The sequence below is a fragment of the Sorex araneus genome, chromosome 3 (assembly GCF_027595985.1).
Source record: "Sorex araneus isolate mSorAra2 chromosome 3, mSorAra2.pri, whole genome shotgun sequence".
Lineage (NCBI taxonomy): Eukaryota > Metazoa > Chordata > Mammalia > Eulipotyphla > Soricidae > Sorex > Sorex araneus.
This window is the reverse complement of record NC_073304.1, coordinates 211,927,515-211,954,636: the sequence shown is the minus strand read 5'-3', so window position 1 is coordinate 211,954,636 and position 27,122 is coordinate 211,927,515. Positions and strand designations below refer to the sequence as shown.

General features: G+C 40.7%; 1 protein-coding gene across 1 annotated transcript in view; it reads right to left on the bottom strand.

The window, feature by feature from the left end:
* The window catches only part of CA10 (carbonic anhydrase 10), a 578,576-nt gene that overhangs the window by 468,827 nt on the left and 82,627 nt on the right, over positions 1-27,122 (bottom strand). Inside the window, exon 2 of the mRNA XM_055132899.1 lies at positions 11,007-11,081. Coding sequence (XP_054988874.1) covers positions 11,007-11,081 — 75 coding nt within the window. The remainder of the gene's footprint in view (positions 1-11,006; positions 11,082-27,122) is intronic.

Genomic DNA, 27,122 nt, shown 5'->3' with positions numbered 1-27,122 from the left:
TTTAGGATCTGCCATGGAGGCAGGCTTGGGTGGTCGTGGGAGAATTGGAGATAATGATGGTGGGAAGGTATAGAGGTGATGGGATTGGTGTTAAAATATTGAATGCAGGGGCTGGAGCGATAGCACAGCGGGTAGGGTGTTTGCCTTGCACGCGGCCAACCCTGGTTCGATTCCCAGCATCCCATATGGTCCCCTGACCACCACCAGGAGTAATTCCTGAGTGCAGAGCCAGGAGTAACCCCTGTACATCGCTGGGTGTGATCCAAAAAGCAAAAACAAAAAAAATAAAATAAAATATTGAATGCGATAAATTATTATAAATAACTTTGTAAAAATAAAATTTAAAACAAATAAATAAAGTGAACTATTGGGAGGAGAGCCTTGATTTTAGATCATCTGACTTCCAAAATTGCAAGACAATACATATATGCTGTTTTGATCCTCTTTCTGTGTTAATTTATTATAGCAGCTATAGGAATGAATACAATGATCTTCTAGCACTCTGCTGAATGTATGGAAGGATGCTGAAGTTCAGGTAAACTCTTCATTCTGGGAGTCACTTCCCTTTAGAGGGAAGAGGAATGGAGCTGCTAATAATATAGTGAAATTCTAAAGGGAGAAAGCCTGTGTCCTGAACTGCACTTGACGGCCATGCTCAGCAAGACCTGTAGGTCAGAGGTGAAGTTGGAGGTCAGCAGAACAGGGGAAGAGCAAACACTGAGTCTGAGCCGGCTGTCAAAGACCTCGATGCCAAACACCAGGTTGGAAAAGGACAAGCTAGTCTGAAGCCAGGATGATGAGGGCAGAAGGAATTGTTAGAAGAATAAATTGGGGTGGCCTCCTGGAGGACCCCAAGGATTGCTGTTTTCCAATAGCTCAGCACATCTTTTCCTCCACACCTCACTGCTTTCTCGTATGTCCACAAATGGAGAACAGCTGCCCTCCCCCCTCCAATTAGTTGTCCAAACCCACAACCTAGGAACCAGTTTGAAACCACGTCCTTTCTCATAACCCTTTCATTTCTTGTCAATCCCCATATTGAAAATAATGATTTAGAAATCTGACTTTGGTTGACTTGGATCTTCTGAGGGTATTCTTCATTTAAACTCAACAAAAAATATCTAATCCAAAAAACTACAGCTTTCTACTTCTCACTTTGAACATGTTAGATTCGGAACAAACACTTCTTCAAAGAAGACATACGAATGACCAACAGGTTTGCAAAAAAAAAAAAAAGTGTTCATTGCCACATATGAGATATCATCTCACACCAACGAGAATAACATATATTGAAAAGACTGTAAACAATCAGTACTGGCGGAAATGTGCTGAAAAAGGTACTCTGCTTCACTATTGGTGAGAATGTTCTCTGCCTCAGCCTCTGTGGAAGGCAATATGGAGATTTTTCCAAAGAAAAAAAAAGTATGTTCCTATAAACCTCAGCGATTCTATTTCATGGAATCTACCCCCAAAGCATAAATCATGCATCCAAGGATATAGGTTAAAATGTCTATGTTCACAGCTGAGCTTAATACAATATTCAGTATATAGAAACAACCCATGTGTCCAACAAAAGGTGAGTGCATTAAAAAAAACTGTTGTACATAGACGCATGCAAATCATGCAGTCACTAAAATGTGGATAGAACAGGCAGATATTATGTTAAGCAAATTCAATGTGAGAAGAATGAGTACTAGATAATCTCACTCATCTATGGAATACAGAGACAAAAAGAGATATAGAGTATTATTACTTAGCAGGGGTAGGAAGAAAGGGTAGAAAAGATCAGCCAAGAAGTGGAGGATGATCATGGGCTCTTCTGTGGTGGTGGAGTGCAGTAAAATTTTTATACCCATAGTAGAAACTTTAACACTATTATAACTACCTAGACTATTAGAAAGGAAAATAAATAATTGGCTTTCATCATGAAATAATGGAAAGAAAACATTGGTCAGATCGATATCTGCTTCATCTGCAAGTGGCACACTGATCCCTTTGGACTGAGCATTCCAGCATCCCTTTATAGATTTCTGCTATAGAAAGTGCTTGTTGTCATTGTACCAGGTCAAACACTAAGGGGGCCTCCAAGAATTTCACCTTCCGTTTGTACCCTAGATAATACTCCCATTTTCAATCTGGGTACAATTTGTGTGTAGCATAAAATTCCCCTCCTGTTCTTAGATTGTGTTGTATAACAAAGAGGAAGGAGTTTTGCATATGTGAATGAGGTCCTCAGTTTGTTGACTTCATCAAAATTTGACTGGAGCCTGGAGCAATAGCACAGCGGGTAGGGCGTTTGCCTTCCATGTGGCCGACTGGGGTTCGATTCCCAGCATCCTATATGGTCCCCTGAGCACCGCCAGGAGTAATTCCTGAGTGCAGAGCCAGGAGGAAACCCTGTGCATCGCCAGGTGTGACCCAAAAAGAAAATAAAATTGACTTCATTGAAAGTTCACTGAAAAGGATACTATCATAGGCCTGGTCTAACTTTAAAGAGACCAGATCTTCTTGAAAGGAAAAAGAAAAATTCAAAGAAACACTTCCCTATTGTCCTAGAAACAGCTATGTTGATTCCCCTAGTTAGAAATAATCAATCTGGACAAAAACTGAGTGTTGAAAATAGGCAAATGGACATTTTGATAACCTTTCCTGGTTTTTGTGGGAGAAGAGGCTGTCTACAGGATCTAAGTGCCTGAGTCCTAGAGCTGCATAGTACTGAATTCTGCCAAGAACCTAAATGAACTTGTTCTACGAGAACTTTGTGAGACTCTGAGCAGAGAACCTAGTTACTATATTTCTTTCTATTTCAAGGAAACTGAGAATACAGGTAAGTATTCACTTAAGTTGCAAAATGAATGGTAACTTGTTATGCAGTCACAGAAAAATTAGTAAGATGCATCCTTTACTATATAGAGGAATGAGGGGTATAAATGACCCCAATAAGACCATCCTCTATTAGTTAACACTCCACCATCTGGCCTGTTCCCCTCCTAGATCTCGGAGAAAAGAAAACTCACTCTACGTGCAGGTGTCTAAAGTCAGCCTTTCTCTGCCTTAAGCAAAGCAAATTGGCCACTTTGAACTACACAGATAATTAGACAGTAGTGCTAAACCACAGGTGGTTGGGTTGCCAATAGGTATAATTACCTTCATCTTCTAACAATCTTGAGGTTTTAAATCTCCCCAACAAGGAAGGGGTAGGGAATTGCACATTCGGCGAATTTATGGGCCTGGGAAAAAGGTTTCCACTCCATTTTAAAAGAGCACATCAGAGAATGGCATAGAGGGTCAAAGCAGCATCCTAATCTCATCATGAACTGAAATGAAGTCATGATATCTTCTATTAATCACTCAGGTGGTTAGAAACTCAATGCATGATCTCTTGGTGCTTGGCAGATCTCCAAGGAAGAGTAAATTGCTCTTAACAGCTCATCATCTTCCCATCATTCCTAGGATCTTCACAAAGACATTATAAGTGTGGTCAACATTATGCCTTGCCCCCGACTAAATCCAGTCTCAAATCACTAGTCGCTGGGTCTGGATTTTGTTCTGTTCCTCTTGCATGGCAAGCTCCCGTAAGCCTCGGAGCCTTTATTTGGGCTCAATACTGTGCCTAGAACACTCTAAGCCCCTCTCTCACTGCTACTGTTCTTCCAAATATTCGAGTCTCACATTCTCAAAGGATTTGTAGGAAGGTCTTTCATTATCATCAGAATGTTCTTCCTGGGCTTTTCAAGACTTCTACAGAACATACTGCAGTTTGTAATGGTGGGTTTGTTTAATAATAGGGATAATAGTTCACATCTTGATTGAAGGAATTACGATTCTTTGGTTCTGATCCAAGCTGATTTAACAAATGCCAAGCTGCCCCCATGTGCATGGTTGTCATTAAGTTCTAGGGTGTAAGGGGTTAAAAAAGACAAGGTCGCTTTGGTTCTCACAACTCCTATCATACCACACATCTCTCTGATTCTAAATTCTGCACCCATTTAAACCCCTTTTTGAAACCAGTACCAAAGCTTTTAAGGTAAAATCCCAACTCCCAGACCGATGTGACCTTCTGTGACCTAGCCCCTGCTAACCTCCATGGCCAGAATGTTCCTGAGATCTCTTATCCAATAAGTCTCCTATTTTCTTTTCTTTTTTTTTTTTTTTTTGCTTTTTGGGTCACACCCAGCGATGCTCAGGGGTTGCTCCTGGCTTTGCACTCAGGAACTACTCCTGGCGGTGCTTGGGGGACCATATGGGATGCCGGGGATCGAACCCGGGTCGGCCGCGTGCAAGGCAAATGCCCTACCCGCTGTGCTATCGCTCCGGCCCAAGTCTCCTATTTTCATCTACCAGGTCTTCACCCATCTTACTCCCCTTCTAAGTGGCTTTTTCTTCCCTTTATTCTTCTCCTAGCAGAATCCTACATGTGACCCTTACAGTCCAGTCTAGGGACTGCCTCTACTGGGCAGCCCCCTGCATCTCTCAGAGCTGGCAGTCCCAAACACTCTCTGTAGCAGTCCTAGAAACCCTCGAAGGTGATAAACGTTCCCCCATCTGACTCCCACCATCCTCAGCTCCCTGAGACCACAGAGGAACATGCTTTGTGTCATTACCAAGCAAGGATGAAAAATGGCTCTGCTGGAAGCAAGCGTCCAGACGCAGATTTCTTGGAGTGAGCTGAAGAGCTCAGGCTTAGAGACCCAGGAGGATCCAGAGGAGGAGGTAAAGTAGGAGAGAGATTTTTCACTTTGCCTAGGGTTCTTCAAAATTTAAAAACTCTAGATCACCCAAGTGCCATGAGTTAGAGCTTTAAAGTGGAAGTGAAAAGAAACAACAACAGCCATAATAACACAAATCTGGGGAGATAATACAGGGGGAAAGCACTTGCCTGGCATCCCAAAAGCCTTGGTTTGAATCCCCAGAACCACATAGGACCCTCCAAGTATCACCAAGGGACAGCCCTGAGCCCAACACCAGGAATAGCTCCTGAGCTCCAGAGGGTGTCGTCCAAAACACAGACAAACAAAACAATCCCAAACCAATAAAGCAGAAACAGGTCCCCAGATTCTAATGTCCTAGTTCAAATAGGAAAAGGAAATTTCCCATAGAAACACTGCCCTGTGAAGCAAGTGCTGGTTGAGAGGCAGTCTATTATTTAAGTCTCTCCCACTCTATTGTCAGTTCCAACAAGAAAGTGTCTTTTTGAAATCACAGTTCTTAACACAGGGTCACCTCTAAAGAGTATACCCATTTCTCCTACCATTTGGGGTAATTATAATATGCATAGCAGTATTTGACATATGGTTTTTCTCATGTGTTAAATATACTCGTGCTAAATATAAAAGTGAGATAGAAGGGAAAATATGTTTATATATAAACATTATATATATGTACGTATGTATCTATGCTATAAAATGCTAGTGTTTAATATCATTCAAATGCTACAAGACATCACTTTAAAACTGAATTCTTCAATAACATGATTAACTCAAGTTTTTTGTTTTTTATTATTTCAATGCTTGCAATTTCTTTCTTGGAATGCTTTTTATAAACAACCATGGATCTTTCTCCCCCTAGGATTATCAAGGACATAAAATTACATCATTATGTAGCCATAGCTAGTTTCCTAATGTACACACTTAGGGTCCCAGGGAGGGTTCAATGGTACAGACATGCTTTGCACATGTGAGATCCTACATTCCTTCTCTGACACCACAAGATAAGTTAATTTGATGAAGCACATGTTTAATTGTCTCTCTAAATCTTATATGTACCTTACAATTCCTCTGATTTTAAAGGAATTTGTGCAAGCACTTGAACATAATGCAAAATTTCCTGGCCTAACCCTTGACAATCTCTGCTTTCTCAATCACTAAGCTCCTCTGAGTGCTGAATGTTCTTTTGACACTCAAATATTCCCAACACTCCTCCAAACAAACATGTCTTCTCCTTTCCTCATATTCTCCTACTTCTCCACTTTGGGTAATGCTGAGACCCAGTTCCATTATTAAGACCCAGTTTCAATGTCCTTCCTTTTGACCTGTACTGAGAACCATGAATCCAAAGGAATGTTTTGGATTGCAAGTGACAGAAATTCTGGTTTTAAAGAGCTCCAACAATAAGAAATAAAGAAGTTTGTTAACTGTCTTAAGAAAATCAGCAGCAAGAAAATTCTCTAGTGAAATCAATACTCAAATGAACCATAAAACAAACAAAAAAAACCCTAGATTCTTTTTTATGCTCTGCTCTGCCATGTTTGGTGAGATTGATGTCCTGATTTTTTAAGTAGATTTTCTCCCATAAGCTATGAATATAATTGTTTAACATATGTCCATATCTGCATTAGTAGTACATGTGTGTGCATGCATGTGTGCATATGTGTGTATGTGTGTGTGAGAGAGAGACAGAGAGAGAGAGAGGGAGAGAACACAGAAATTAATTTTAAGGAATTGGTTCATGGGATTGTAGAAACTGACAAATTTGAACTTTGCAGGGTAAGCTGAAAAACTGCAGACCCAGGAAAGAGTTTACTGTGTAATTTGAGGTCACAGTCTCCTGGAAACAAAATTCCCTCTTCTAGGGGAACTTCATTCTTTTTCTCTTAATGCTTTCAGTTGATTAGATGAGGCCCATTGTATGAAGGGTGATCTTTATCAATAGACTACTTATTTAAATGTTAACCTTATCTGAAAAATATATTTACAGAAACATCTATAATTATGTTTGACCAAATGTCTGGGTACCATGGTCTGTTTCAGTGGATGTATGAAATTAGTCATGAGGTCTAAATAATGCATCAGTGAGAAAGACACTGAAATCACCAGGACTGATGTTGAAAATATCTTATAATAACCTTCTACAGTCGGGGAGGGGCTCCCTCTCCCAATATGACTCTGTGGAGATTATCACTCAAACAAGGGTTATCTGTGAGGCTGATTGTAGTTGAGGATGGGGTTGAATGATATTGATTACATCAACATCAAAGGGAGTTTCAACATGAGATAGCCAAAAATCACAATAGAAATGGGCTTTTTTACATGCTGTAACTCTATTAGGCCCTTTCCTTTTCTTATTCTTCTTTGCTTTTGAGGCCCAGCCGTCCTCAGGGCTTACTTCTGTTTCTGTGCTCAGGGATCACTTTGGGTGGAGCTTAAAGGATCATATGGAGTGCCAGGCATTGAACCCAGGTTGGCCATATGTGCAAGGCAAGCACCTTACTCACTGTACTATCACTCTGGCCCCTACAGCTTTCTGCATACTGAGCAAAGGGTTTATGGCTTATCATATTCTTTAAACTACAGGTTCATCTTTGAATAAGAACAAGGTATCACATATCTCTCTCACTCTCTCTCTGTTATTATTGTTTTATTTTTTGTTTGGGGAGCACACCTAGCAGTACTCAGGGATTACTCCTGGCTCTATGATCAGTGACTACTCCTGGCAGTGCTCAGTAGACCATATCTGGTACCAGGAATTGTCCAGATTCAGTCATGTGTAAGGGAAGTGCCTTAGCCTCTACACTGTCTCTCCAGTCCTCAGTTATCTCCTTATAAATACTCCTGTCCACAGGACTTCTCAAAAGATCTCTCTTGTTCAGTTGAACAAAGGGACTGCTATTTAGTACCCTGCACTTACAATTGCTACAGAGATTATATATTTTGAACCACCACAAACATTTGTTGAAGTTAGAGATTCGTAACTGTTGTGCCAACTGACAATGACTCCTAGATGCACTTAAGGAATGATCAAATTATCCGAATAAAGTCTCTTCTTTTTCCTACATCCATAACCTGAAAAATTAAAGTTCCAATGGCAAGGAACAATCAGCCTTACACTCAAGTAATGGTATTAAATAAAGAACCCATTGTTTGCCCTAAGCACCAAGTAAGTAAAGTAGGTCATCTGGAGTCTCAGATGCTAGAGCCTCAGGTTCAATTACTTGATTCACAAATTCTCATGACTCTTATCTTTTTACAACAGTTGAAGTTCCCAAATGTTTGCAACGTGCAATAATCAGACATCCATCTTCTTTGGTAGGAAGCCAGGGGGCTTCTAGACTTGTAAAATTCAGAGGAAGATAAAGTTAGCTCTCAGTTGACCACTGTAGAGATCCTTTGAATTTACAAGTGTAAGAAACATTGCATGTTCTAGGCATCACAAGAGACCCTCATATATGTGATTACATTTTCCAGATTTATTTACCTGCTTTTACTTCTCTGGTGAGTATGTCACAAATATTCACTTCTACTGGAATATAAAATATTGAGTTATATAATCAGCATCTGACATATACAGACACCATGTGCCATGAGCTTTATCCAAATTCTGAAATCTATTGTTTTTTATTTTTGGATTTTGAAGGCTGCACCTGGCTTACTCCTGGCTCTGTGCTCAGGAATCACTTCTGATAGGGTTTAGGGGATCATATGGAGTTCTGGGGATCAAACCCAGATCAGTTGTATGGAAATCAATTGCCCTACCTACTGCACTATCTCTCCAGTCCCTGAATTCTGAAACTTAATTCTTTCTTGTGGCTCTGTGCTCAGCTGCCACTCGTGGCAGTGCAGGGGATTGAAGTGTGGTCAGCCACATGTAAAACAAGCACCTGAACCCCTGTACTAACTCTGTGTCCCCAGAAACTTCTTTCCTGAGACTGTTTTAGTTTTTTTGGTTGTTTTCTTTTTTTTAGGGGGGGGTCACACCAGGCGATGCACAGGGGTCACTCCTGGCTCTGCACTTAGGAATTACCCCTAGTGGTGCTTAGGGGACCATATGGGATGCTGGGAATCAAACCCGGGTCGGCTGCTTGCAAGGCAAACGCCCTACCCGCTGTGCTATCACTCCAGCCCCGCGACTGTTTTAGAACCAACAAATGACTCAAAAAGGCTCTTAAGGCTGTGTAAGAAATGTGTCAACCAAGAGAAAAATAGACGAGAAATATTGGGCCGAAAATTTTGAAGTGCTTATTGAGTATTATCCATGAACATCTCAGCAACTACAGAGGGTATCCCTAGTTAACAAGACTTACTATAACCTGGAGGGGATAGACTTTGTTTCTCTAATTCCATAATTACAAAGCAGACGAATGTAATTATAAATGCAATTCACAAGATATCTGGTATATGAGAAGCAGATACCATAGGGGGAAAAATAAAAGCACTTCATCCACTGGAAAGGATGTCCTCAATTGCACATATAAAAGGTCTTGTGCCGGTATCATTCCATAGAAACATAACTAGTGTCAATTGAGCTGTTATAAGATTGTAATCAAAAGACTGATCATTTCTGAGTGAATTAATCAAGTCCAGTTTCTATGCCTAGTGGGCCAAGGAATAAATGTACCAGAGTAAATTTATCAAGCTAATATCAATTTATGAGGCTGCTTGGCAGTGAACTGAATTATTTCCTGGGTCACCTATTCTCCTTCACCATGCCTGCTTTCCTCCTGCCGGAGAGCTTCAAGAATATCATCACAACACAGATGATAAAAGTGATACTCAGAGGGCGTCAGCAACTGGCTCAGCTTTGCATGGCACAGATGATGTGATACACGCTACAGAAGATCAGAAAAAGAGGACACAGCAGCTAAGAAAGAGCCAAGTGTGCTGGGGACAGTGCTCTTTCCACTTGCTGACAACTACAAAGCCTCAGTGGTCACTTGGAGACGTGTACTTCCAGTGTCTGAGTGAGGACCACCTACTGAGTCATCTTGAGAGCTTAGCACATCTAAGCAGTTAGAAATACTTTGAAGTATTTCACCCCCTTTTCCTTTCCATCCTTCTTTTTAGCCCTCTGACTCTCTTCTGACATCTCTGCTTACTACAGTTTGGATTTAGTCAAAAGATGAGCACCTTGATGCTTCTAGTAACCACAGTGGGAAAGCACAAAGAACTGCCACATTGCTTCTTTTATTTTATTTTATTTTTTAATAAATCACCATGATGGTACAGTGACAGACTTACATACTTTCGTGCTTACGTTTCGGTCATACAATGATCACTCATACAATGATCGAGTACGCATCCCTCAACCAGTGTCTGTTCTCCACCACCAAAGTTACCAGTAACCCTCCCATTCCCCCTCCTCCCCCCATCCCTGCCTCTGCGGCAGGCACATTCCCTTTTACTCTCTCTCTCTCCTTTAGAGTGTTGTGGTCTATAATGCAAGTATTGAATGGCCATCATGTTTGGTCTCTAGTCTACTTTCGTAGACTCCCATCCCAAGCAGGCCCTCCAAACACCCTTTACTTGGTGGTCCCTTCTCTATCTGAGCTGCCTTTCCTCCCAGCACCACATTGCTTCTTTTTATTTATTGTTTTTTTGCTCTTTGTGTCACACCTGGTGATGCACAGAGCACAGGGGTTACTCCTGGCTCATGCACTCAGGAATAACTCCTGGAGGTGCTCGGGGGACCATATGGGATGCTGAGAATCGAACCTGGGTCAGCCGCATGCAAGGCAAACACCCTACCCACTGTGCTATCGCTCCAGCCCCCACATTGCTTCTCAATAAAAGCTTAGGCACTAATCTGTCTGTGGCACCCTGTTCTCTCTCCCCATGCTGAATGCATCCACTTTGCTTGTTATATTTAGTTGGTGCTCTGCCCAGTCTGCTAAGTCCTGACCATGAATGCTTCTGAAGTGATATCTGTGACAACAATCTCCATACTTCCTGTTTTATTAATGTTAAGAAGTGGCTCTTCCCCACTTAAATTCCAGCAGACAGAACTTCAACCCTCAATTCTCCATCTTCTTCTCCCTGATGGAGACATCTCGAGACAGAAGGACCTTCGGATATAGACTCAGATGAGAAAATATGGTCTTGGTCACATTGCCATTCACTTAACAAACCTTCTCTTAATGGAGCATTTATTGACACTTAAGTCAGACTATGCCCTAGAGCAAAGTATTTCCTATAATTGAAATAATGTATTCATAATGATAGACATCATCCAAACTATATTTTTTTTATCAAATTATTTTCTTAAAAAGTAAATAATAATAAGTGTGCATTTACCTGGAACAAAGCTTCCCTGGACCACCTCTTTGTATGCCCACCAGCCTTCATGGATTTTTGGTGAATTTTGTTGAGCTAAAAGAAAAACAAAGAAGAGAGTAAGATGATGGCAGAGAAACATAGGATTCTGGCTTCCAAGCTAGGGTAAATAATTTTTTAAGCCCTTTTTATCCAAAGTCCCTAACCCCAAAAGACAACGCCTTTCCTGTCTTTTTGTTTTTGCTTTTTTGAATGGAATTTTCAAACCAAGTACTTATCCAACCTATAAGTACTCAGGTATTTCTCTAGACAAGAATTAGACAATAATGATTTGTTAAGTCTTTTTGAATTCCTACGTCACTTGCCTCTATATATGATTCACCTCTTTTTCTCACCTGTCATATTATTTATGCTAAAAATTAAAAATACCAGATAATATATTTACCACTTACACAATATCTTTCTATGCACATACATACACATGTACGCAATATACACATTTGCTGAAATTGAGCAAGGGGAGGGATTATCCCATTCATAAGTTGGATAAGGACCTTAAATGTGTGCTGGTTTCTTAGTAATGCAGAAGGGGGTGGGGGAGGTACTGCTGAAAAGGGCAAACTCTAAAGATTTTACCCAAGAGGGAAAGTGCAGTAGGCCAACACTGCTCAAGTGTCAGGAAAATGAAAAGAGAATATATAAATAATTTGCTGACAGCTTTTGACATCACAGGGATAAAGGGTGGACAGCCCAAGAAATTGGGACTTATCATAAGGAGCTGTGAGTTCATATTGGCATGACCTCAGGATAATCCTTGACACTTGTGACAGCTGACAGATAAGCTGAAAGAATTCTATTCCAAGTGACTGTACGTCCCCAAGTATATTGAAACAAACACTTAGGTTGATCCCTTTAAACTGCATTTATATTTCATTCATCAATAATACAGGAAGGAAACACTGTGTTAGAAACAAAGCAATGGGTTTAGAATGGAATCACTTATGCTAAGCTACATATCAGCAAACCAAGACTTAATTAAAATTGTGGTTTTCCAAGAACCACAACTATAGTGAGGGTGGTCCTCCCAAGCTGTGCTCAGGGGCTTTCGGGGAACACCCAGACATATTTGACTAACAATGCAGGATGATTCCATGCTAGGACTTGGCATATAGCTTGCTTGGGCCTCTCAGTGCTAGAAGCCATCAAAGTCATTCTGGCAGTACTTACCAACCCCCAGGGCTACAACAGAGGGAGCTTATATATCCAAAAGGTCAGGGATCAGGTCCTTGTATATGCAAGGCATGTTCACCTGACCCCAAGTTATCTCCTTGATCCAGAAATCAAAGCTTAAATCAGTCACTTACAGATCTCCTGATCCCTACTGGTCAGGTGATGAGCTTTACCAATCCCTATCATAAAGCCTAAAGAAAAGTAACCATACAGCAACCTTCTTTTCTCCAACTTCTTCTTCCTCTCCCTTCTATAAATTTCTTTCATTCTGCACAAAATCCTGTAGTTTCATTCTATTTGCAAGACAGAATGTTGCCTAATTTAAATCAATGCTTTACTCAAACAGATTGTTAGATACCTCCACTTATCCTTTAACACAGACCATTTGAACTATACTTGTAACTCAGCCAATGCATATCAAATGTTAACTCTTTCTTTTTCATATTCATCACTCTGAACTAGAAAGAATGGGATAAGACAATGGGTCTGAGAGCGAAACTTGAGGTTGAAAAAGAAACTGATAAATTTCTTTAGCTTCTAGATGAACTTGGATTGCTCCATACATGTTCTCAGCAATAATAGAGAGAAGATACTTTTTCTACATATGAAATGATTATACTGATTTCAACTCTGGAGCTGAAGGAGAGTTTATGGCCCCAGAGAAACAAAGAAGCCCATTTTGTCTGGAAATGATAGTGAAATTAGAGGGCTTCAGAAGCAAACAGTGGTGGCACAAAGGACCTATTTAAAAACTCTTCTAAATTATCACACTTCAAGTTTCCCAGCACAAAGCCACGAGCTGATACAATAAAGTACACTGAATTTCCCGGGATTCTGATTTCCTGAGAGATAGGAAAAGAGTGAAAGTATTCCTACAGCTCTTAAGAAAGATCCTGAAGACAGCTAACTTGAAAGCCTGTTCTTGGACAGCAAGGAGAAAGGTGATCTCCAAGCAGAAGCTGGAGAGCATCAACCAGACAGACAGATAGTGGGAGATTGGATGGAGACTCCAGATATTGCTAGTGGCAGGGAAGGACCAAGAGCTCTGAATTCACCCAGGAGATCTTCACGCCTGACCAAGTTGTAAAAACCAGAGGAAGTATCTTGAAGTTCGCTAAGTAGGTATACAAAGGACATTTGTTGAGTGTTCAGAAGGGTTCAGACTCTTTGATGGTCCATTTATCCCCAACTCATCAGTGAGAAAGGAATTCCAAAGGCTTCACAATCATAAAGTCAGGTGCTATTTAGTGTATTCAGACCCAGGGCACCTTTTTGAAACAAGTGATTTTTCATGCTCATAAATTGCCATAAATTAACTAGAAATTATAGCCAGCATCTCCTACTGAAAACAAATAAGCAAACAAACTGAACTAAAAACTTCCGGTGATCTCTGCTGGATGAATGTGGAGCCTGTTCCTAGCTTGAAAAAGATACATATTTCTAAAAGCCCCAAAGTCATGAACTGCACGCATCACTCACAGCTTTCATCACAGATAACCCAGGATTGATTTTCTTTATCCAAGACAGGAACTTCAGACTTTTATCAAAACTTACTGATTTTTCTCCAAATAGAAATGATGTTTGTCATTGAACCGTTTAAGCCATGAATTAAGCGTTCTCTCTTTATTCTCTGTGCCAACTGTTAGGAAATCCACACTTTCTTGCCTGCATCTCATCATTTCTAGCGGGGAGCTGCACAGCACAAGATCTTTTGGTTTTACGGCAAATCATTTTACTAAGCTATCTCGCAAAACTGTTGCTTATAGTATTTATACACACTCATTAAAAATGATAGCACATGGAGCCAAGAGATAGCACGGGGATTAAGCATGCATGCTGTGTTTCACCCTGGTTTGATTCCCAGCTCTGCAAGCCCACCTCCCCTCTTCCTCCCACAGTATAACTGGGTATAGCCTGAGAGGTTTCTCTGCACCCTGGGGATTACCCTGGTGCCCTCTGGGCCGCAGGGCTAAAGCAACACTGCATCCTTGAGTCCAGAACTGAAGTGCTGCCAAGTTGGCCAAGTAGCTTCTGGAGTGGCACTGAGGTCCCCAAAGCATCACTTTTTGTGAAGACTTTTTGTTCCCCTCCCCACCAAAAAAAAAGAAAACACTGTTCATTCGCTAAAACAGGAAGCATAAAAATAACTGTGACTTATAAGGACATATATTTCAATGTGTAAATGCTTACATATGATGCACAGAGAACTATTGTCTGCTCGCCAAGATGGCCAGGTGATGGCTGTTCCTTTGGACCCCCCAAGCATGAAGAATCATTTTACATTTTCAAAGATTTGGAAAAATGAAAGCAGAAAAGAACACCTTGTAACATTTAAGAATTATATTAAATGCAAATATTATTGTCCAGAAAATGATTTATTGGCATACAGGCATGTCCATTTATTTACAATCTGTCTATGGCCTTCTCCCTACAACCCCAGAGTTGTGGTGGATCCCATTTGGCTCATGAAGCTTGAAATGTGCCCTATGTGGGTTTTTAGTGAAAAATGTTGTTGATTGCTCAATGACACCCAAAATGGAAAAATAATGCATATAGATAGTCAAAGTAACATAAAAGAGAAAAACACAAAGCCCAACTACAGTAAAATATATATTTCAGTTTGTAAATACTTGGCTTGACGCATTAAGTATCAAAATTAAGAAGTTGGGTGTTTGCTGAAAATAAGTACAAATGACACTGTCATATTGGAGATTCCAGAATCCACAAATGGCACTGTTCTCAGAGGTGACATATTTCAAATTAGTGAACAATTCTTAGCAAAATTTAGAACAATACTTCAGTATTGAGCCCTACTAAATTTTTACACAAATTTTACACTATAGGCACTGCTGAAGTGCCAATACTCCATATATTCTGAATATATGACCCATATTGTCTAAGATATACACTATAGAGCATATTCCCTGCCTCCTGTCTGCGATAAATTACAACCTCTTCATTAAAAGAAACTCAAGTGACCTCACCTATTTATAAAATATTTCCCCAGAAATAGTGGCCCTCTTGTTGAAGATCTCTGACCTAAAAGGAGTATTTACAGCACATTTATGCATAATAAATGAGACAGGGTGAAACATTATGTCAAATACCAGAGGACTAAAGTTTATCTGATTAGAATAAAGATACTAATATTCCTATATACCTACATTTTAGTCTTCAGTATACTGACCATTCATAACATATTCAAATTATCTTTTCTACCTTTTCCTGCTATTCGACCATATCCTAAAGATATTCTCATTTCTACCAAAAGAAAGCAAAGAAAAACAAAAGAGAGAAAAAGCAGAAATTCTTGCACTTTTGTTTTTTAAGTCAGCTAATTCTAAAACAATAGCTTAAAAAAAGGGAAGTTCTTAGATTTCCAAACATATCATATGTTCTCTTTGTCTCTGTCTCTCCCTCTCTTGTACACTCAAGGATGCTTCCCCATACCTCCGCCACCTCCAACCTGCATACACACACCTCTATAAGGAAGACTTGCCAGTGTCACTGAAGCATCAGTTTTAGAAATGTCATTTAGGACCCAGAGACTACAGCAGGCAGAACATCTGCCTTGCATGCAGCCAACCCCAGGCACCCTATACAATCCCCAGAGTCATGGCAGGAGTATGACCTGAGCACATCACAGCAGGTTCGATTCCCAGCATCCCATATGGTCCCCCGAGCACTCAGGAGAAATTCCTGAGTACATGAGCCAGGAATAATCCCCGTGCATCACTAAATGTGACCCCAAAAATCCAAAAATTAAAAAAAAAGGGAGAAGGGGAGAAGTAAGAAGAACTGCATGAATATTGCCTATTGAAACGGACAGACTTACTGCTGAAAGGCTGTTTCCTCCAGAAAGTCACAAACACCTCTCTTTCTCCTCCCCTCCTCTACCTCTCCATCTTCCTCCTCCTCCTCCTCCTCCTCCTCCACCACTACCACCACCACCTCTCCATCCTCCTCCTCCTCTTCCTCCTTCTCCTCCTCCTCCTCTTCGTCATTGTCTTCCTCCTCTCCTTTACTCCCCCCTCCCTTCCTTCCATACTGAGCACTTATCAGGGTTTATTCCTGGCTCTGTGGTCAGGCATCACTCCTGGTGAAGCTCTGGGAAACAGTCGAGGTACCTGGGATCGAACTCAGGTCAGTCATGTGCAAGCCAAGGGTTGTACCAGCTGTACTATCTCTCTGGTCCCTCATAACTGCTTCCTTAGCCATCTAATCCCATTACAGAGAGGGATTAGGTAAAATTTGAGCAAGAGGCAAGACAATCAGAATGAAGTATTGTCATGACAGAATTGTAAAGCTCCCAGTAGTACCTTTCTTTGACAAAATTACGATGGAGTCAAACTCACCCTGCAAAAATCAATCAGCCTGAGTTGGGGTTATTTGATGTCTATCAATTACAGAATGTGAGTGCTGCAGGCAGACATCAGAAAATATGGGTAGATTCCCATAGTATGTTTGCAAATACCCATGCTTGCCCATTCTGGCCCCATTCTATTTGACAATTTTGAAGATAAAACATCTCATATAAAGGGCACCTCATCTAAAGTTCTGCTATTGTAATAAGAGCACAAAGCTTATTTGAGGTAGGGTACCAAGAGAAGGACAGGATTTCCATTTTAACATCTCCTAGCCAGATCCTCAATTATATTCTTGCTGTTGTTGACGGCTCTCTTTTGGTGACTGGAGAGCCCGCTGAGAATACTGCTGAGCAAACAGGCGAGCGGAAGCAGACCATCTTCTGCAGCGGCCTCTGCTTCTGTTTGCTTATGAACTGAGTTTTCTTTACTTAACCTACAACCGGCCTCTGGGAAAAATCCAGGTGTCTAATAAAAAAAATGTTGCATTGACAATAAAAGCTGTCATTACTGCCCAACGAGGAGATATATGTAGCAAGGGGCTCTTCCTCTTAGCAGGAAATAAAAGACATTTCGACTTCATTCTCCTGTGTTCACTATCATGGTATGAGCACATTCAGATTTCAAAAGAAGACTGCAAGATTTTTCAGAGTTCAACATTCCAGTGTTCTCGGAAACAGATCAAGAAACTGAGGCAAAGAGTTTGAGGTGCCATTTTAAAAAGTTCAGATTTGAAGGTGGAACTTTTAAAAAGTCAAGGTGTGGGGCAGTTGTACAGCAGATAAAGTGCTTGCCTAGGATGTGCCGGATCTGAGTTTGCTTCCTGCCACTCCATTAGGGGCCACCTAAGCCCACCAAGAGTGATCCCTGAGCACCACTGAGTATGGTTCAAAAAACAAAATAAGGGGCTGGACCGATAGCACAGCAGGTAGGGTGTTTGCCTTGCACTCGGCCAACCCAGGTTTGATTCCCAGCATCCCATATGGTCCCCTGAGCAGCGCCAGGGGTGATTCCTGAGTGCAGAGCCAGGAGTAATCCCTGTGCATCGCCGGGGTGACCCAAAAAGCAAATAAATAAATAAATAAATAAATAAATAAATAAATAAATAAATAAAGTAAAAAAATTATAAAGCAAGGTTTTTAGGAGTCAGTAAATGCTTTCTGTAAAGGGTCAGATAATAAATAGTCAAACAGCTCTGAAGGCTACTGAAGGCAACTACAGGTGGCCATTATGGCCACCCGCAATACAGGATGCCCCCATTCTCTCTGGAGAGAGGATATCTCAGTGTAGATAGGCAGAGGCTGCAGCAAGGATAGAGGAGCCCTGTTTAAACTGATCTCTGAAAATACATAACAAGGAAGCAGTTACTATTTACATAGAAATATTTTTTAGTTCTTTTTTTTTTTCTTTTTGGGTCACACTCAGCAATGCTCAGGGATTACTCCTCGCTCATGCATTCAGGAATTACTCCTGGTGGTGCTCAGTGGACCATATGAGATGCTGGGGATCGAACCCAGGTCGGCGACATACAAGGCAAACACCCTTCCCACTGTGCTATCGCTCCAGCCCATATTTTTGAATTTTTCTTGACCCAAATAACCTACCAAATTGTAGGTAAAAAATCTCAACTAACATTAGTAGTTTACTTGAGACATAGTACCAGAGACATAGTACTGTAAGCCTGGCACTTGCCTAGCATGTGGCCATCCTCAACTTCAACCCCCAGTTCCCCATCTGGTCCCCAGAACCCCCCCTGAAGTGGCCCGAGCACACAACCAGGAATAAACCCTGAGCACTGCCGGGTGGGGCCACCAAAGTAAAACAAAGGAAAAACTGAAAAACTAACACCAGGAGCACACAGTAAAAGTAGGAATGGTGTCATCAATGTATGTGCCGCCTAAAGAAGCTTCCAGAGAAGGAGCCTGCAAGTGCCACTCATTGCTTGGGTGCCACAGCCTCTGGAAAGGCTGCTGAAGGATCAAAGAGAGACTTTCCCATTTTTCCTTGTGTGGTAACAGTCAAAATCTGCTCCGTATTTCTTTGGAAAAGTAAAAGCATGTATTAGTCTTTCAAAAAGAGCAAAGTTAGGGGGCTGGAGCGATAGCACAGCGGGTAGGGTGTTTGCCTTGCACCTGGCCGACCCAGGTTGATTCCCGGCATCCCATATGGTTCCCTGAGCACCGCCAGGAGTAATTCCTGAGTGCAGAGCCAGGAGTAACCCCTGAGCATCGCTGGGTGTGACCCCAAAACCAAAAAAAAATACTTAAAACAGATTGAGAAATCAAAAAAAGCAAAGTGATAGAAGGCAAATGTTTTAGAAGCTGGGAATGCCTAGATATAAGTGGTGTCTCTGTGTGCTGAGAGTTTGATTTATGTAGTCATAGGGCCAGTTTTGGCCTTTTGGCTACAGTTTACCGATTCCTGTCTTTGAGTTTTAAAGGATTTTTGTGATCTAGCTTTACTTCCTACTCTCTTTGGGCTGCTTTAAAAAGAAAATAAGAAGCAATTTGGAAAGAGGGAAAAAGCAAAGAATTTGGAAGTGAATTTTTAACCACATGTAAGTGGTAGGCAATGAGCTCTCTCGAAACTGTGCAAAATATTTAGTGTTTCCCAGGCTGTCTGGAATTGGTTACCAAAATATTCATAAAATTCAGTATAATCCCTATACCACCACGTTTCCTTTGAACTAAACCACCAAAGTTGGAGAAGCCTGAAATAAACCTTATCCACAACCAAATTCTAGATTTTTCAAACAAGCTATAAGACACCTACTGATTTCTAAAAGCCCTTTTATTTCTTCCACAATCCCAAAATGCCTATTTCTCAATGACTCCTGAGATTCTCACCTGTTTTCATTGGAAACGTAATTACACTTTTCACATGCTAATTCCTTGACACTATTTTGAGAGAACTTTCACAACTCTCTTCTATTTATATATAATTTACAACCCATATCATTAACTACAGCTAGAGTTAAGTCACTTAGGTTCAAGAAAACATGATAGCAGAACATCTCCATAAGGGAATTAGAGTGGTCTCTTGGCCTTATGGAAAACAAAACTTACGAGCAATAATATAGAATATCCCACTGCGGCTAGGCAGAGGCTGCAAGAACAGAGAAGACTTATCTAAATTGATTCAGTAGTGGAGAGAGGATTGCTTAACAAAGCTTCACTAGTTGTCAAAACTATGCTAGTTTTGCACATTGCTCTACTCATTCACATTGCATAAGAATGCTTCTAAGACTGGTGCAGTACAATTATACCTATGCCAAGTGGTCTCAGAAAAGATGGGAGATAAGTTAGGTGAGGTGCGGATTTATAGAAGCAGCTAGAACACAGTGCTGCTGTAGATACTTAGTTTTATTGGGCTAGTAAGGATCCTAAACAGTTATTTCCTAAGAAATTGTTTCTCTCTGTGTTGCAAGCCCTAATACCCAAAAGTAGAGAGAGAGTATGGGGAATATTGTCTGCCATGGAGGCAGGGGGAGGGTGGGAAAGGGGGGTATACCGAGGATATTGGTGGTGGGGAATGTGTACTGGTGGAGGGATGGGTGTTTGATCATTGTGTGATTGTAACCCAACCATGAAAGCTTGTGACTATCTCACAGTGATTCAATAAAAATTTTTAAAAAATAATAAAAAAAAAAATTGCTTCTCTGCCTGAGTTGTAACTAAGCAAAGTAGGTCAAAGGCACTAAACTGACTGGCTCAGGAAAATACTAGATGTTGAAAGGCAAATTTTTTTTTAAAAAAATCTTGCTAACATTGGATGTAGGATGCATCATATCCCCAAATCACGTTGATTTTCCCATTAATAGTCAATTCCATTCCACTCTAAGGGGATCAAGACCTTGAGAAGAGCAGAGACTGATAAGGGACACATAAATACCTGCCCTAAAGCATTGCATGACACCTATCAGGGATGTTTCTTTTCTAAGTGTTTGACTTATTTATTCATTTATTTAAATTACTTGGGGGTATGTAGACCACACCCAGCGGTTTTCTGGGTTTACTCGTGGCTCTGTGCTCAGGGTCACTCCAGACAGGATTGGGGGAGCATATTCAGTCCCAGGGTCTGCCACAAAGCCATGCAAATATCTTTTTTTTTTTGAGTTACCGTGATAAACACAGTTACAAAGCTGTTCATGACCAGGTTTCAGTCATGCAATGTTCCAACACCCACCCCTCCACTAATGTCCATTTCCCAACATCAATGATCCCAGTTTTCCTCCCACCATGCCCCCACCCCCACCCCAGCCTGCCTCTATGGCAGGCACTTTTCTGCTTTTCTTCTGTCTGTCTGTCTGTCTCTGTCTCTCTGTCTCTGTCTCTGTCTCTCTCTCTCTCTCTCTCCCCCACTCCCTCTCACTCTATCTTCCTCCCTCTCCTTTTGAGCATTATGGTTTGCAAACAGATACTGAGGGGTTATCATGTTTGTTCCTTTACATACTTTCAGGACACAGCTCTTATCCCGAGCAATCATTTGTACATTCCTTTCTCTGTCCTGGTGGCCTTTCCCCCAAGCACTTGAAGCAGCCTTCCAACCATGGACCACTCATCCTGGCCCTTGCTATTACTGTCCTTGGGTATTAGTCTCACGTTATGTTTATTTTCATTCACAAATGAGTGCCATCATTCTATGTTTGTCCCTCTCCTTCTGACTCATTTCACTCAGCATGATATACTCTATGTCCATCCATTTATAAGCAAATTTCATGACTTCATTTTTCCTGACTCATGCAAACATCTTAACCCCTGTACTATGGCTCGGCCTGTGTTTGACTTTTATAGCACCGTCAGGTATCTCCCTCAGCTGTGTAACCCCAACAAGTTATGACATTTTAGCATTTAAATTGATGGCATTCAACACTCATATGTCCCCATGCTATATTTTCCAACTAAATTGTAACTTTCTTGAGGTGAGAAGAGTCTTCTTTTGAAATTCATTATTTATGCAAAGTTTCATGCTCAGTGGAAGCTGAATGAATAAAAATGCTATCCAACTTGCAGTCTGGATCAAATATTAATTAAGCCATAGCACAGCGGGTAGAGCGTTTGCCTTGCATGTAGCTGACCTGGGTTCGATTCCTCTGTCCCTCTCAGAGAGTCCGGCAAGCTACCGAGAGTATCCCACCTGCACAGCAGGGCCTGGAAAGCTCCCCGTGGTGTGGCCTATTCGATATGCCAAAAACAGTAACAATAAGTCTCACAATGGAGTCGTAACTGGTGCCTGCTCTGGAAAAATCGATGAACAACGGGACAACAGTGCTACATATTTCATGATATTTGTGAGTTATCTGTATTTTTTGGTCTATGGGAATATGATTAAAACATTTTCAAGTTGGTTGACAGACTTACATCCACTTGATAGATGGAAGAGCATCACAAGCTGGCGTCTTGACTGGTGAAATCTTGACTGTAAAACCACAGTAACCTTTCCTGTCTAGACCAATGTTTCATTTGAAACATGAAATTCAAATTTCTAAGCATTTGAAACTGGGCGGGGGCAGATACTTGAAAGTATTTATATCTTATATCATTTACTTCTTTTTTCCTGTTTCTTTTTCTATTTGTTTTTTGTTGTTTTTGGGTAACATAAAAACAACAGGGTTTACTGTTGTTTTGGCTCAGGGCTTACTCTTGGCTTTATATTCAAGGATCACTCCTGATAGAACTTGCAGGACCATATGTGGTACCAGGGATTGAACCCAAGTCAGCATGTGAATGACAAGTGCAATTACCCACTCTACTTTCTCTCCAGCCGCCATTCTTTATTTTTCTGAACTTGTAAGATAAAGATTAAATTCATGTTATCCTTCCAATCTTTATGATCCTAATTTAAGACTATATGATCCCAATTTAAGACTAGACAGAATGAATACTAGGTGCTACCTGCTGTCCCCAAGAAAAACATGTCTACAACTCTCTTTGCACTTACACTCCATTGCATTCACCTGATTTTCTTTCTAGAATTTTCTCTATATTTCTATTTTAATAGTTTCATTCAGTTTTAAAGGCTCACCAATTCCCACTCCTCTGTGTGTGTATGTGGGGGGGGGGCGGTGAATTTGGTTTGGTTTGATTTGGGAGGCCACACCTGGTAGTGCTCAGGGGTTTCTCCTAGATCTGAGTTCAGGGACCACTCCTGGTGGGGCTCAGAGGACAATATAGGGTGCTGAAGATGGAATTCTTGTCAGCTTCATGCAAGTGCCTTACCAAAGAACTATCTCTCCGACCCTAATTCCTACTTCTTTTAAGAAACTTCAAGTCATTTTCATTCCACAATAGTCTCTTGTTTTCCTGAATTTTAGGACATTCATGTCTGTATTTCATTATTCACTTTTATCAATAAAATAAACATTTACTGAGTACTTGTAATTAGCAGGTAGTTTTCTAAGCATTGAGACTACAAAGTTCTCATTTTCCAAGTACTTATATCCTACTTGAGGGAGACATAAAAATTAGAGAGCTGATTTAACTTGCAAGAAGAATGACTATTAGGTAAAGAAAAATACCCTATAGAATAATTAGACAGGGTTTAGTGATAGAGAGTGAATAGAAGTTTTGAGATTGTGTAACAGTGATGATCTTTCAGACTAGAACATTTAAACTAAAATTTAAGTGATGAAAATGATCTATTTCATGAAGATCAACATAGAGAGTATTTTAAATAGGTTCAAAAATCCTAAGAAGACAAAAGGAGTTAAGTTTATTCAAGAAAATAAAAGTGGCTTTTATCGGTGAACCATAGTAGATGAGTGGGGAGAAGTTCAAGATGAGGCTTGATGGTTTAAGTGGTCATATAGGAGAAAGATGATGGTGATGTCTGTCAACTATGATAGTGTTGCTTAAAGTAAAAGAAAATGGATCTTGTTAGTGTAATAGTGGATAGGACATGGTAGTGTATTGCATGAGGAAAGCAAAGGACCAAGAGTCTCATATATTTTTGATAACTAGATAGTGATACTTATTGAGATCTCAGAAGAGACTGGGAGAGGAGGAGCTTTGGAGCTTGAAGTCAAGGATCTGTTTGAAATGGCGGGTGAGTGTTTTGAGGAAGATGTCAAGTAGGCAGTTGAATATCAATTGAATTCTGAGAAGAGATCAAAATGGAATAGATATTTATGACTTGACATATAAATGATATTTAAAACTGAGTTAAGCAGAGGTCACCAAGAAAAATGTGAAAATGGGTAGTGAAAGATAAAAAGGGACACAGAATAGAACTCTGGGATGTTCAACACTTAGAGGTTGAACAGAGGAGGGAAATAATGAGATTGAGGGGAGAGAGGTCACTAAAGTTGCAGAAAAAAAAAAGAAATAGGAGAAAAATGGCAGTCTGACACCATTCCTTTTTCTTTACCTCTCTTTATAAATAGAGACATAGAGAGCTACATTTTTTATATTAAAATAGTTTTAGATTGGTAAAAAGTTACAAAGATAGTAGAGTTCCCATATAGACCCCCAGAACTCTTATTACTAACATTCATTATTAATACATTCTCATAATTAACTAAGCCATTATTGACAAATAATTATTAACTAAAATCCATACTTCATTCAGATTTTCTATGTTTTGTTATAATAATAATGCAGCACTCAAGCAGCACACTGTTGTCCCCTTGTTCATTGATTTGTTCGAGCAGGTGCCAGAAACATCTCCATTATGAGACTTGTTGTTACTGTTTTTGGCATATTGAATACACCATGGGTAGCTTGCCAGGCTCTGCCATGCGGGTGGGATACTCTCGGTAGCTTGCCAGGCTCTCCGAGAGGGATGGAATAATCCAACCTGGGTCGGCCACGTGCAAGGCAAATGCCCTACCCATTGTGCTATGCATTGCAAGAATATAATAATAAGAGAAGCTGTTAGGAGACATGAAGTCTTGAAATTTGCTTATAAATGGATAGACATGGAGATATCATGCTAAGTGAAATGAGTCAGAAAGAGAGGAACAGACATAGTAGGACTGCACTCATTTGTGGAGTATAGAATAACATCACATGAGGCTGACACCCAAGGTCGGTAGATACAAGGGCCAGGAGAATTGCCCCATAGCTGGAAGACTGCTTCATGAGCAGAGGAGAGAAGGCAGATGGAATAGAGAAGGGATCACTAAGAAAATGATGGCTGGAGGAATCAGTCGGGATGGGAGATGTGTGTGGAAAGTAGATAATGGACCAAACATGATGACCTCTCAGTGTCTGTGTTGCAAGCCATAATGCCCAAAAGTAGAGAGAGAATATGGGGAATATTGTCTGCCATGGAGGCAGGGGAAGGGTGGAAAAGGGGGGGTATACTGGGGACATTGGTGGTGGGGAATGTGCACTGGTGGAGGGATAGGTGTTTGATCATTGTGTGATTGTAATCCAAACATGAAAGCTTGTAACTATCTCATGGTAATTCAATGAAATTCACTGTCACTGTCACTGTCACTGTTATCCTGTTGCTCATCGATTTGCTCAAGCGGGCACCAGTAACGTCTCCATTTTGAGACTTGTTGTTACTGTTTTTGGCATATCGAATATGCCACGGGGAGCTTGCCAGGCTCTGCCGTGCAGGCGAGATACTCTCGGTAGCTTGCTGGGCTCTCTGAGAGGGGCGGGGAATCGAACCCGGGTCAATAAAATTAAAAAAAATAATAAAAATAAGAGCAGGAGAGAGTTTCGTGGGCCATGTACATATTCGGCATGAAGTTCTAGGTTCTATTCCTAGCTCCTCACAGTCCCTAGAGCACTGCTAGGAGCAAACCCCCAGCACAGAGCAAAGAGTAGCTCTTGAATACTGCTGGATGTGCTCCCCCCATACACACACACACACAAAAGACAAGGGGGCATAATTGTGTTGTCTGCTTCTTTCGCCAAACATTAAAGTTTCTTCTCCATTCTTATTTTAAATGTGCTCATAATAATTTTAGGACACACAGCATAATTTCATAATTATTTTCTTTTCTATTAGCCATGTGGTTTTCTGAATACTGCAATTTACTTTTTTAAGTCCAAGACTTTCTCTATTCCCTTTAATTTAGAATAAGTCTTTAATACAGAGTGCCAAAACACAGGATCAAAGGATAAGGCATAAATTGGTTTATTGGTTTGTTCATTTTTTTTCTTGTATGAAATTTATAACAATTCACATTGTCAAATTAATGTAAATACTTTTAGCTTTTCTAAGTAAATAGTTTTATTTGGGAAATATGAGAGAGAGAAAGAGAGGGGAGAGAGAGAGGGAGAGAGAGAGAGTCATGTTGAGTAAGGAAGAGAAATTACACACCCAAGCTAGGATGTGTGCAATTCTGAAATGGATAGATGCAAGAAATATTTCTGTTATTGTTCTAGGGACACACCCAGCTGTGTTCAGGGATTATTCCTGGCTCTGTGCTCAGGAATAATTCCTGGCAGTAGAGGAAGCATATGTGGTGCAAAGGTTCATACCAAGGTCAGTAGGATGCAAGGCAAGCACCTTACTTCTGCACTATCACTTCTACCCAGAAATTATTTTTTAAGGACAAGTACTGTGATAATGTCAAGAAATCTAAATAATTACTAGATAACGATAACTTTAAAGCAATTTGACATCTGAAGAATAAGAAATAAAGTAGAATGCAACTTGTTCTAATAAATACATCTATTCTATCACAAATGCATATGATGGACATTTTATCGGAATCATACTGTACATTCCTTCCCTTTTAACTATAATTTATATATTAGAATTAGGAATAGATGTATTTAAAATAAATATTATAAATCAGTGGCAATATTGTCTATTCATATGTTTTGAAATATGGATGAAACTAGCTCACAAAAGTTCCAAATCCAGATCCACGTTCATGTGCCTCTCCTAATTAAGGTCAAAGTATTAAGGAGAATGTGTATGTTGAATTCAGAATACTAGAAGGGTATAAATACAATGGCAGAGAGTCTCTTGCCCGAACGCCTGGCTCTCTTCCCCAGGGCCCCTCGGAGGGGATGGGCTCCAGCTTCCCTCCCCACCCCGAGCAGAGCTCCCGGTGGCCGAAGACCACCAGAACCTAGCTACAGCCATTCTTGAGGCCCCTCTCCACACGTTCGGACAGGCCTCATGCATGAAGGTACCAGCAGAGGAACCCAGGTGTGTGTAATCCCATCAACATCAATGGCCAACATCCAGAGACTTAAAAGCAAGCTCCCAGACGCGATATCTTGTAGCCTGCTTCTCCCTCTGGGAGAAACTGGCAATCTTCTAAGAGTTTCCTGCCCACATGGGACAGCCTTGCAAGCTTCCCATGGTGTATTCATATGCTTAATCCAGTAACAAGCTGGATCTCATTCCCCTGACCCTGAAAGAGCCCCCAGTGTGACATTGTTGGGAGGGCCGAGTGGAAAGAGACTTCTAAGATCTCAGGGAAAGGACGAATGGAGAGATTACTGAGCCCGCTCGAGAAATCAACGATTAATGAGATTTTGTGATTTCGTGATTCGTGATAAATACAATGAATCGATATCTAAGCTACTATTAAAAACTACTGACCAATTCTTAGTCAATGAGTTAGTTGTGT